At 40.8% G+C, this 13,789-nt stretch overlaps 1 protein-coding gene across 3 annotated transcripts in view; it reads left to right on the top strand.

The window, feature by feature from the left end:
• Positions 1 to 604: 604 nt before the first annotated feature.
• Positions 605 to 13,789, top strand: part of ube2o (ubiquitin-conjugating enzyme E2O) — a 30,797-nt gene continuing 17,612 nt past the window's right edge. For 2 of the 3 annotated variants that reach the window (XM_036000369.1, XM_036000370.1), the window contains exons 1-3: positions 606 to 1,220; positions 12,955 to 13,014; positions 13,469 to 13,579. In XM_036000369.1, coding sequence (XP_035856262.1) covers positions 765 to 1,220; positions 12,955 to 13,014; positions 13,469 to 13,579 — 627 coding nt within the window. In that variant the 5' untranslated portion in view covers positions 606 to 764. Of the gene's footprint in view, positions 1,221 to 12,954; positions 13,015 to 13,468; positions 13,580 to 13,789 lie in introns of all 3 variants that reach the window. The other variant, XM_031288918.2, reaches the window with a different exon arrangement.

Genomic DNA, 13,789 nt, shown 5'->3' with positions numbered 1-13,789 from the left:
ACACACATATATATAGGCTATATTTAGATATGAGAATGTTTCAGATATTCTGGGGGGTCAAGTTTTTTGTCAGAACTCAACAAGTTTTCCTCAAGAATTATGAGTGCTCATATACATTATGCTTTGTTAGTGTTGGGGTCTATTGTAGGTCTTTATTAAAAATAAACAGACAAGTCTAAATTAAAGACAATTTCTAAAAATAAAAAAATGAAACATGTATGTCTTATTTAGCTTAAATCCACTGGGAGGATAGATTCAACATTAATTGTGAAATTAAACAAATATGCCCAATTTTACCTTTCTGTTGATTGTCACACAGATTATAGCTGTTAATATTAACAGCCATTATGAGTGTGGCAGTCAGTGTGTAGAGACATAATTACAAGGGGTCTTTAGCCTATAAATCAGAGAATGTGAATGAAGATGTGACTTGATGTGTAAATTCTCCATAATAATATGTATTCCTTTAAAATAGTATGACTTGTCTGATACTTATATCTAAATGATTGTAGCTAATTGTGTGTTCAATAATTCACTTAAACTTGTAAGGCAGAGAAGAACTTGTCCTGCACCATCAATTATTTCGTGACTCACACTGCCTCTCAGTGGTGCGAGAGGGTACTGCGTGATGACGCGCACACACTGCGCTACAGCTACGCACCTCTTCGTAGCGACGTAAACACGTGCACATCGCTGCTTCCAGGTTACATTTTTTTTCACCATCATCCTCGCGCTCTAGCATCACTCCCTGGACAACAGCAGCGATGGCGGAGCCCCTAGCATCGGATGCGGCGGCCACAACGGACGCAGCAGAAGCGGCAGCATCCCTGACCCCAGGCCTCTCTCCCGCAGCCAGCCCTGGCTCGGAGCCTCTATCACTGGCTCTGTCTCCCACGGCGGACGGCTCCCAGCGGCTGCTCTTCTCCCACGACCTGGTCTCCGGGCGGTATCGCGGCTCAGTCCGGTTTGGCCTCGTACGGATGATCCACGGCGAGGAGGATTTTAACTCCGACTCGGACCTCGACGATGGCGGAGGGAGAGGCGATGGAGGTGGAGGAGGAGGAGGTGGCGGCGGAGGAGGAGGAGGAGGAGGAGGACGAGTCCCGTGTGGTTCGGACACTGAGAGCGGCGTGGACACCCCGAGTCGGCCTCTCTGTAGGGGATTTGTCCGCGTCCAGTGGTACCCTGAAGGAGGAAAGCAGGACATCAGGGAGACAAAGGTACCACATGCCAGCTAATGTGTCAACTGTTTGTACTGAGACGCGGTTATTCCCTTAGCCTGACTTGAGGGCTGTACTGTTTTTAACGTCTGTTTTTGAAAGAGAGGAGTCGACTTGCTAGCCTGTCAGGGATCAGGTTCACTTAATCCATCTGCCTAAAACGCATAACCTAGCTCGCTAACTTGCTAGCGTTGTAAGCACACATGCTAGCTATCAGTTTAGCTCATAGCACCATGTCCCTCAGCTGGTTCTGGAAGGCTAAACAGGGTTGTTCCACCTGACTGCATCCAGCTGCTCATACATCAAATACACACGACTGACTGGCCAGGTGGCAGCTTTCTGTCTCAGTGTAACTACAGGTTTTGGCAGGTGCAGGACCCTGCGAAGAACCGGACACCTATTGATTAGCTTATCCATGAGTCCGTGCAGTTCCTCAGCTGGGTGTGACTTGGCCTACAACCAGCCATTGCAAACGCTATATTTGATAGAACAGCCGTTATTATTATTTTTCAGTTCCTCATCTCAAGTACACATGCATAGTAAACCATTCTGACCTGTCATCTTTAGTGACAGACAGCTAACGCACATAAGGAGAAGAAAGCTCTCATCAGATTCAGTGTGAAGTTGTGATATCTGGTCAGTTTTACAAGTTGTATAGTTGAAATCAGTCTTAAGCTGAAACGGTTGGCTATTTAAGCTAATTGATTGGTCAATTAGCAAAAACCTAATTGGCAGCTATTTTGATAATTAATAATATCTGTTGTCATTTTTTCAAGTAAAACTGACAAACATTTGCTGGCTCCAGCTTATCAGTTATGATAATTAGTTAATTTCTGTTGTATAGCACTGTTAATTAAATATGTTTGGGTTTTGGGCTGTTGGTCATACAAAACAAGAAATTAGAAGAAGATTGTATTTGAATCATTAGTTTCAGTCCTATCATTTCTTCACTCTGTTCCAGTTTTGTGTCATTCTTTTACATTTTCTAGGGCTGCAACTAATTATTATTGTAATCATTAATTAATCTGCCTCTTATTTTCTCGATAAATTGTTCTGTCCTTTAAAAATGTCAAAAACCTACCAAAGCCAAAGGTGACACCTTCACATTTACCTCCAACCAACAATTTAAAATCCAAACCTATTGATTTTACTGGGCAGACTAACAAAACCAGCAAATATTTACATTTGAAAAGCTGGAACCAGTCATATTTTTGGAATTTTTATTTTTTATTTTTATTTTATTTTTCAAAAATGTATGGAGGTCATACATTTTGGTTGGCTACCTTGCACACACAGAAATAGTCAAAGCATTTTCCAAGAAAGTTTACTGAGTTATTAAGTTTTTTTTTATATATTATCCTTAAATCTACTATGGAGATACATTAACTTAGTACAAACCTGTTGTTTTGCTAGCCTTGGCAACTTTGATTTAATAAATCATTGAACACAACAACAACAACATCAGCATCAACAATTAGGACTATAAAAGGCAGTGTCAAGATTTCAGGGTCATTGCTGGTAAAAGACCCCATCGTCCGGCCTTGTTCCACTTAGAGACACAGTTGGGTGTGCATCTATTGTCCATGAATGTTTTACACCACACCGAGTTCTTCAGGACATCTCTAGATTTCTCCTGGGCTTTGTGAAAAAAGCTCATACAAGCTTGTTTAAGAGACAGAATGGGACCAGAAGAAGTCTAATATAGGGCCCACTGTTGCCTTGCTTTGTCTTTTGTGCTAAATGAGTAAAGTTCTGGTCTGAGTGTCATTCAACCTCTGTCACAACAAAGGCTCCGTTAAACAATGGCACTGATAACGCAGCTCGTGGACTGTTAATGCTGTGTCATTACTAGTGTGTGCTTGCGTGCACATGTATGGATTTCATTCTGTACTATTCTTGTTTATTCCTGGTAAGTTTTGTGCTGTCACACAAACCCACACACAGGCACGCAACACTGGACTGTACTGTCGGTGAATTGGTTTGTAGTAACTGCAAAACTACTTCCGTGATCAAATTCGCACAAATAAAGTACTTTTGATTAAAGCTAGTGTAGCAGCTGCCATCCAAGTCTGTTAAGCAGGTTATGAGAACTCTGATTTTAGCCTGGGTAAGATGTTTACATGACATTTGAGAAATTAGGGTATTGCCTTAACCCGAATATTATCGGGTTTTTAAACTGCATGTAAACGCACTGCATCGTCACTTTCTAAGGGACTCAGTGACTCTCAGACTAGCCTGTATTAGCAACCTCTAAAGCGATAGGCTGAAGTTCCACCAGAATCCTTGAAATGGGATGTCTGCAGCTCACTACTTCAGTCGAACACATCACATTTTTTGCACACTGTGAAATCTTAATAACTATCTCCGGGGCGTGTGAGGGGGCCTATATGTGTATCTCAGTGCAGGTATGAACAGGGACACCTCAGTCAGCTGCACTGCTTGCAGTTTTACTGCGAGTCACTCAGGAACATGGCTGACTTATTTTCATTGCCTGCAAGGCAAGGCCATTATATTATTGTCTGATATTGGATAATGTATTCATCGTTTACCCACTTTTTTTGGTCACAGTATAACTGTCACCTTCAATGATTTGCTGACCATTCACCTTAACCTTCTGCTGGAAAATCAGACAAGGCCAGATGCTCAGTGCATCCGAACCTCTTTTGTGTTTTATTGGAAGGTACAGTAATAGATAACATAATCCTGTAAGTACAAGGACAATGTCTGTGCTTTATCAGCAGTTCAGTACTTTGAGTGTGGATTAAGATGATTGTTTTCCTCACTGACCTTAAAACTATACTTGCAGTCGTTGACACTGATCCCAATTTACACCTTATACTACGTAGAAGAGAGTAAAGACATGAATTAACCCGTAATGTATTTGATTCGGCATTTCTTGCAGAGATAAAAGTTAAGAGTAGCTAAAACCTCAAATGAGTGCTGAGATTTTGTAGGCTAACATGACATTTAACAGCTAAAGGTGTTGATGTTCTCATCTTGACAATGTGGCTTGATGTGTTTGTGCTATATTCTTCTGTGTAGGTAATAAGAGGTAAGATGCCACCTGTGTAGTAAAGGATTTTCTGTACATCGCAGGGCTTTGGTTACCATGGCACCTGATTAGATATATTTTTATTGACTGGTAATTTTGATGCTTAAGGTTAATTTTTATGTTTATTTTCAGAGTTTTTTTTCTATGGGGGGGGGGGTGTATTTGCGGTATTCATTTTACTGACAATATACTGTTTTAAAAATACATTTTGAAACTTATGTGGATGAAGAAAAACTCTTTTTACTTCACCACCTGCTTTGGGCCTGCCACAGTCCCCAGTCAGTACTACCAAAACCACAGAGCCCTGTTGCTGCAGCACAACCTTGAAATTTCCATCAAAGGACATAAGTGCACAGCAGCAGCAGCAGCAGCAGGTAGCTAGCAGTGGGATGCACAGAGGGAACAGCAGTGCAGCGGGTGTCTGAGATGTCCCTGAATCTATCAATCATTTAGTAACTAAAACATTCATAAATGCAACTGCTGAGACCCCCAAAATATTGTGAGGTGGTAACTCCTGGTATGCATGGTATGGTGATGCAGCAAGCCTTCTGTACTGGTCTGTTTGTGCCTTGTTTTAAGGCTCTGAGAAGGTGGTTGTCAGGGCAGAGAGGTCGAGGTGAGCTGTGACACCCCGACCACAAGCTCCTCCCTGGACGCAGCAGCCTTTGTGACTGTGGGGGTGGAGCAGGTGGAGCGGGAGGAGGCTGTGTGGTAAAAATGATGACAGGGTGGGTGCAGGGAGGGTGCAGCAGGACCTGCTGCTGCTGTCTATACTGCAGAAAGAACTGTAAAGTGAATGGACAAGATGTATGCAAAGCAACTTGGAAAGCAAATACTTAATACCAATTAAACGTCACCTGGGTCTCAAAACCATAAGGAGAAAGAGAAATGAAATTTAAAAATCTTGACTGGAAAGGATGTAATGGGACAGGCGGACAGTTTGGTACCAGATGGCTGTTATGGTAATATGCAGGCTTTTAGTCCTTGAAATGGTAAGGTCCCACCTTCTGCTCTCTGAGCCATTTTAAATTCCCAGCCATCTCTGGCGTGCAGTCTTAGGCAGAGAAGCAAAACTGTGATTTCATCCTGTTACAATGCCCTCGAGTTGATAGCCCTATATAGTGCAGTCCCAAAGCTACACTCTCCTGAATGCTGCTGCCATCAGATTGCTGTGGTTTGTGTTTAAAACATTCTACTTGCTTCTTGCTGCTTCTTGCTGCTTGTAACAGAGTAATTTCCCAATTTGGGATGAATAATATCTATCGATCTATCTGCTTGTGGGCCCATGACCCCACTGTAAAAAAAAAAGAAAAAACAACCTTTTGTTGCCTATTTTATACTGTAATCACTCAGTTGCAACTGACACAGGAAGTCATGGACATTTGATTTTAGTTGGTTGCAGGAATGTTTTGTTTTCTTTTTTTGAACAAGGGTATAAAAAATATTAGGTGATAAAACCCATTGAGTCTAATTCTTTATGACGTGAACAACGGAGTAGGATTTTATTGCGTTTTTCTTTACCTTTATTGTGCTGATAGTCTTTGATTTTGTTTTATAGATACCACCTGCTCAGCCAGTCAGATTGTAACAGCAACCACAGCTGTAGTAGCAGAAGAGTTATTGTTGTGTGACCCCCCCCCCCGCCTTCTGACCTCTAACCTTAGCATGGAAAGATTTGATGTCAGCCATGAACATCAATCTCTTTGGCACTTTTCACGCTGGAGGCAAATCTTTGTGTGAACTAAAACAATTCAACATAACTTTATTGTGCTTGTTACAGTGAAATTGTATTTTCTGCACTGCACATTGTTTGTAAAGCAGTTTGGAAAAATTGTCTGTTTACATATTTTAACAGCTATCTGTTGATAATAAATGGGAAACTGTAAAAAAAAAAAAAAAAAAAATCCATTAAAATACATGTGGTGAAAAAAAGGGGGGGAGGGGTTAAGAACAATATTTGGAATTTGCATATTTTGGAATAAAAAATGGCCATTAATCAAAACAAAATGTTCATCATTAGCCTATATGCTGTATCTCTTCATCTTCACTTAGATATTTTCACCATATGGAGCTTATAAATGAGCAAACACAGTTAGTGTTTGGTGTGAAATGGCCTTCAGCAGTGTGCAGTAGCTACAGCAGTTCTGTGCTAAGCAGACTAAAGTGATCACATCAGCTATTTCTATTTATTTAGTTTACGCAAGCTTATCAACTTAGCACACCTAAGCCATTTATTCTGTCGATTTAATCTGCACATCATTCTTTTCAAATAATCATATTGTTATGTTGTATGCTTGTGTTAACATTCTAGGTTGCACATTTGATTAGAAATGATTTCTAAACTAATTGTGCCTATTGTGGATACCCCCAGATAAGGGTTTGATAGTCGATATATCATCCTTCAGCGCGGATTGCTTAGGAGCCGTCTGCAGGTGCTCAAGGTACTGTAGGCTGGCAGACGTTGGTTGAATCTGGGACATTATGCTGCTGCCAAGGCCCACCCAACAGTGCTTTGGCGTGCAGAGCCTTAGTTATGGTTTTGAACAGGTGCCAAGCAGGCACAGAAATACACAAACAAGCAAACCTGTTTTGTCATCAGACATTAAGGTTTTGTATGCTTAATATAAATGCAAGAAAAGCAACTCCAGTGCTGCATTGCTATTGTTTTATCATATCTGATGGAAACCTTCAAGCTCAGAAATGGTCAAAGTCTTGACGGCTAAAGGATGCAGTCCTCTTGATGTACATGTAGTACAAGTACACTGAAATGAATCATGCTTTTTAACTGCAGGAACTTTGTCAGAAGCTCAGGCACCTATTAGTGACTGAAAGACATTAAAATACATTTGACTGAGACACCCAGGTCTAGTTTTAGTTTCTGGGCTGTGGTTCCTGCCTCCAAAGTAACTTGCACCAGGCCACCACAGGTGTTCAAGCCCTTTCTGAATAAACCGAAAAATGGAATAGCGTCTTCCTGCTGTTAAAACCCACAAGTCTTACCATGTTAATATCACTTAAACTACACACCCAACTCTTGCAGGTTACTAATTATTTATCAGTCAGTGTAACAGCAGATGTTTACTTTATTAATGTGGATTGTACTGCTGATTATTGGTCACTGGTTCTTTCTTTAGGCGGTTGACAGTGGGGTTTATACTGCCTTTGCTACCTGTGTTAATTGATGCACATCTGCGGCAAATTGGACAAATCCAAGCCTGCAAATAGATTGCCTGTGGTACCACTTCTAGTTACCACTTGGAGGATGATGTCAGCAGCTTGTATTTACAGTAAATCTGATATGACAGGGACACAACATGACAGCCCCTCCCCACCCTTTAGGTTCCTCTTTTCAACCCTCATCTCCTCCCCCCTTTTTATTTCTTTCTACCTAACCTGCTTTCTATTTTCTCACCCTCCCCCAGTCTTTCCTCCCATCCTGTTAACCCCCCCCCCCAGTGTCCCAGCAGACCAGTGTGTTGGAGAATGTTGACGTCATGTGCTGCTGACTGGATGGTCGTCCAGCTCCTGCCCTGAGATAATGGATCTCATTTGATCCTCTCTTTCTCTGCATAGACCACACACACACACACACACACACACACACACACACACACACACACACACACACACACACTCTCACTCTAGAGTGACTTGCTGAGCTGCTGGAGCCTGCATCCATCCCACCAGCCATCTATCCTCCTCTTTCTCTCTTCCTCTCTCCCTCATCTTCTCAACCTACCTTTTTCCTCTGCAGTATTGGCCCTGCCTACTGGGGAGACTGTTTGCTCTCTCTACCCTTCTTACTTCCTCCCTGTTTTTTTCTATCTCACTGTTTGCTGTGCTCTAGTCTATTTCTGGCTCTTCCTTTTCTTGTTTCCTGACTCTTTCTGTCTCTCTCTTGGTGTCCGTCTCGATCCCCTACTTGTTGGGCTGGCTGCTGCTTCCTCTGTGCCTCGTTCTCTTCTAATCTTCATTTTCTCCCTGACACACCCTGCCTACCCCTCATTGCACCCTCCTCCCCTCAGCCATCTCCTCCATCCGACTTTTTCCATCTATTTCTTCATCTCTATGATTGACTCTCGAGTATTCTCCATCCCGTCCTTCATCTGCCACTCTCTGTCTCCATCTTCATCCTCTCTGTGACTGCGTCTTTATCTCCATTTTCCTCTCTTATTTCATATTCTGCTTGTTTATACTCATTTTCCTTCTTCTAATGTACATTTCTCTGTCATGTAGCCCTAAGTGCCTTCCTCCCTTTTCTGTATCTTTATTTTCTTCAAACTTTTGGTCCTTTTTCATTTAATCTCTGTAATTACACTGTAAAAAGACTGCTCCATAATAGATACTGTGTGCTATTAGTCCGCAGTTGTCATTCCCTTGTGGTCTCCATGGGTAAAAGGCCCTGTACCTGCTCTCTTTTTAATAGACCTGTGCATCCTTCCTGCGTGTCTGAATCAATAGCCTTTAGTCAGACAGCACTGTCCGACAGCAGCGAGGGGAAGGTATTAGGTATTGAGGATTGATTGCTGATTCATTTGTTTATTGCCATATCAACCAAGGTTGCAAGGGCTTGACATTGATTTGGATTTTTGGAAATGTAGCAAGCTTATTTTTCTCATTTATAGAAATGGTCAAAGAAGATCTCTATCCTTGCTAATGCAAAGTCATTGTCTAGTGTTACGACCTCACGCTTCAGTTTTCTTTAGGAAGTGCAGCATGAGGTCAGCCAATGAGTAAGCTGTGACGAGCAGTTCTCCTGGCCAATGGGAAAGCAGGAGTTTGGTGCTCCAACAACAACATATAGTGCACACAAGCTTGAGAGGTTATGAATGAGTAATGAAGTGGCAGTATGGTATTTAGACATATTGCTTTGAATGTGTGTGGAGCATAGTAAGCATACACATGGACATCAGAGAAGTGTACCTTTATCATTCCCAGTAGTTCATAAAGTTTGATTACCTCATGTCCTTGCCAGCATAGCTCCGATTGACTTCAACCTGAGCAGAGGTCTAACCAGCTACAATAATTGAAAACCCCTGTGTGGGTGTGCAGGGCCTTTTTAAAAGGCTGCATGATGGTACTCCTAAGCACATTGTACTGTAAACTACAAATCCATTTACATTAGAAATAACACCAGTTAGTTTTATCCTAATTTTTTTTTTCACCATAAAAACTACACAATAACCACCAAAAATTGGATTATTCGCCAGTTGCATGGCAACTGGTCCCGGCCAAGAAATAAGTCAGGCACAAAACCCCCTGTAAAATGTGAATCCATTTTAATCCGTTTTTTGTACGAAATAAACAAATAAGACATATAACATGTAAGATAGTGACCTTTTTAGAGGTGCTGTGTCTGGCAAGAAAGTGAATAATTGTCCCGAGATATTTCTTTAAGCTCCACACAGAATTCACATGGCTCAAGAATTATCTTCAACAGATGAGTGTGTGTGTGTGTGTGTGTGTGCGTAAATACAGTATCTACTTGTTACTGCAGAACCCACTTGGTTTTTTTTTTGACTTCCTGTTGTATTTTGTGGATCAGATTGCTTGTTAGTATGGATATGAAACTGAGAATAGGCGTTGCCCCGAGCTGCAGTCCTCTGCAGTGTCTCTTTTCCCCCTCTCCCTTTTTGTACGGCACATGAATAATGACTTGTTAATTAGGCCGGGAAGTCAAAGCAAATACTGTCCTCCATCGATTTCTGTAATCAATCTGGTGCCTTCTACCTTATCAGCCAGGATGAAGAGGCAGCCAAGGTTGTCTTCTATTCAGAGCCACTACACACACACACACACACACACACACACACACACACACACACACACACACACACACACACACACTCATACACACCCATACATCCATTTGTACAAAGGAGCATGTCTTTTTCTTTTGTTGTCTGACTCTGTTTTTACCACCACCTTCCCGTCTCACTTCTCATCATTACTACATGAGCCATAGCAACAGTCAGCTGCTTTGTTGTAACCTAGCTGTCTAGTTTTCTTAACAGTTTGCAGTACAGGTTTGCATTAATGCAGCGAGTATGTGGGACTCTGTATGCATGGCAAATTATTTAGTTTTAATAAGTAATTGTGTACTTCACGTGAGCGACATAGAGAGGACTCCCTCCTTTCCATTTTTTTTGTCACTCACGTCTTTCTTTACTGCTTATCATATGATGAAGGCAAATCAAGCAGTGATAAATACTTTATTAAATGAACTAAACCAGCGACCTATTCCCCTGATTAGGTTTCATTCATAAATTACAGACTCCGCTCATTTATAATAATAATTGTAATAATCTTTATTTATGGAGCACTTTTCAAAATCCACATTACAAAGTAAAAAAAAAAAGGTTTTAAAAGAAAACAGATAAAAACAAGTTGGTGTATAAAACCAATACTGTGTAGGGCATTTTTAGGCCTTTATTTGTATAGGACAGCTGAAGATGTGAAAGGGGTGAGAGAGGGGGAATGACATGCGGCTGCTGCGTCAGTTGAGAATACCTCTATATATGGGCATACGCTCTACCAGGTGAGCTACCCAGGCACTCAGAAAAACATTTTTTTAAAGAAAACAATGTAAGTCAAATTTTAAAATCTATTCTAAAACATACTGGGAGCCAGTGTAGAGGAGTGATGTGATCATGTCTGTTGGTTCTGGACAGTCTGGAGTCAATCAATAGATTTTGGTTTGGGCAAGTAAAGGGGCTGTTGCATTAATCCAGGTGTGATGAGATAAAGGCATGTAAAATGGTCACTGTGTCTTTTTTAAAAGTTAAGATGGATCATATTTTTGCAAAACTTAAATTGCTGTCAAACCAGTCGCCAAGTTTCCTTGGAACACGCTTGAGGTTGTTCAATAGGCACTATTGGTCCCTGGCACAAAAAAGGTTAGGAACCGCTATTGAATAGAGGACCAGACACATAGAGGACCAGACACAGCCAGATGTGCTGGGACCCAATGACGATCTCTGTTTTGTTTGAGTTCAGATGAAGAAATGTTTTTGACATCCAGCTTTTGACATCACAAAGGCATTCATTAAGTGAACTCAGCATTTCTGGGTCTGTGTGTCTAACCGGCAGGTACATCTGCATATCATCAGCATAAAAATACGTAGTTTTTTTAGGAACATAGGTATCTATCAAATTTGTATATTATTATATTTCAATAAATTTTAAATTATGGTTTCATAACCAGCTCATTCACATACTGGTCATAATTCCTAATAAAATTATAACATAAAATTATTATATAATGAAATTATATGATTACATATAATCGTGAGTAAGTATTTCATTGGGTTCTCAGGGTTACTAAGATCTAGATTATGTCCGTTATTGCATGTGGGTCCAATGGGATTGGAAATTTTGACAAACCGCTGCCGCGGCAGCCATTTTTTTAAATGGCTGCCACGGCAACCATGGTGGGAGTTTGCAATGGCCCAATATCCAGTTTTGTTCCCAATGTATCACAAAATGAACAATTGTTTAAATTTATTGAGCTATGCCGCCCCACTATAATGGGAGCAAAGGTCTTGCTGTAGTCTTGTAGTCTGTCTGCTGTCTCTGCTTCCTCTTACAGTGGGGTAAATGGTATTGATTTTAAACAGTGTTTGAAGGGGGGGATAAGAACAACTGGTGAGGCAATCAGTTACTACAGTAGCGCAATGCAGCATGATGCACTGAAAGAATATTAATGAAGAAGAGCTGTGTATGTGTCTCTGTGTCTCCGTTTCAAAAAATGTTTAGTGCGTGCTGCTTCTCTGAGCTAAAAGGTGTGTGTGTGTGTGTGTGTGTGTGTGTGTGTGTGTGTGTGTGTGTGTCTGTCTGTCTCCGTCCGTCATACTGTTCAGTGTATTGCTATCTGATGAGCCTCCAATCTCATGGATCTATTACTCAAACTGGCCTTCCTCCATCATATTTAATCATCTCACTGGTGCCTGAAGCAACATGGCTCCAGCAACACCATTTTAATGCAGGGCTATTGCTCTTAATTTCCATAACAGGCAGAGTGACACAGCAAAATGTAGCTAATGGGAACAAGGTTTCCCACTGCGACTCTGGGAGCTGAGCTTGTGCCAAGTTTATCCCAGTGGCTCCTGTTTTCTACACTGGGTCTCTCCGGGCTTGTAGTCTTTTGATCAATGCTGTTTTGGCTCCATCTGTCCATCAAGCTGTGGGTTCTCTAGTTGTAAACAATGGTGTTTTACAGCTCCTATTTTTATTTCAACGTGTTGATTAAAAATTGATAATGACAATATGGTTGCTGACTCCTTCACCATTTTCAAACTAGAGGCTCATGCTGGCCAGCTCAGTGAAATGTGTCTCTTTGTGGGTGGCAAAAATAATTTAATCTGATCCCAGGGGGCGTTGCAGCGCTGCTGACTGTGCATGTTGCAGTCTTCATGGCTGTGAGCGGGAACAAGACAAGGCTGTGACGAATCATATCCGTAATGTTGTCAGGGTCAAGTGTGAACGTGATTTATGTGTAGTTGGTTCATCACAGGGCCATCGACGTGAATAGTTATTTTCTGCAGTTATCATTAGAAAATGATGATACAGTTTCAGTGACCAACACCCAGCAGCAGCTTCTGTCGGTGTACGATTTCTGAAAGATGAGGTCACCCAACTGTGTTAGCCAGCATTTTCTAAACTTGTTTGCTCTTTCTTTTACAGCTGAAACTTGAAGATCGATCTATCGTTATTAGAGACATGGTGCGAAGAAACAATTCTAATGTAAGTGGAGTTTTTTTTCTTTGTCTATAGATCTCCCTTTTCACTTCACCTCTCTCATTCTGTCTTGTGTTTTCTAGTTTTCTTTCAACCCAGTCTCTCTCTTTGTCAGTCCTGTCGCTGTTTACCACTCTGTTCCATTTGCTACATCAGACATGACTGGAATAACATTACAGGTTGACACTTAAAAAGGTCTAAGAGGAGACTTTTTGTGTTAATGCAGTACAACGACTCACAATCTGAATACAAATGCTACACTCTCTCTTTTGGTTGAAATTCAAGTGTTGTCTCGTTCACATACCCTCAATCCAGTGATGCTTGTGGACCTCAGGGAATTTCATTTTTTTTTTTTTTTTTTACAAGCAATACCTAAGTGTCCCTGTTGATAAATAGGAAACTGTAGCAGTGATGATAATTGATATGATGGTAAACTGAACATGTATTTGTTGCATTACAGGACAGCCAGTGTGGTATTGTGACCAACATTGACATTGAGTGTGCAGTGAAACTAGTGGGGACAAACTGTGTTCTTTATCCAGTTAACAGCAAAGACCTGCAGCACATCTGGGTAAGAGCTTTTACTGAAGGGCCTTAATACTCTTTTAAATACATTTATGGTAATGCTGGATTTACAGGTCGTACTTTTCTTAAATGTAATGTAGAACTAATTATATATATATATATATATATATATATATATATATATATATATATATATATATATATAATATATATATATATATATATATATATATATATATATATATATATATATATA

Source organism: Sander lucioperca, chromosome 4, assembly GCF_008315115.2.
Source record: "Sander lucioperca isolate FBNREF2018 chromosome 4, SLUC_FBN_1.2, whole genome shotgun sequence".
Taxonomy (NCBI): Eukaryota; Metazoa; Chordata; class Actinopteri; order Perciformes; family Percidae; genus Sander; species Sander lucioperca.
The sequence above is the reverse complement of the archived record's forward strand: the minus strand, read 5'-3'. Positions and strand labels throughout refer to the sequence as shown.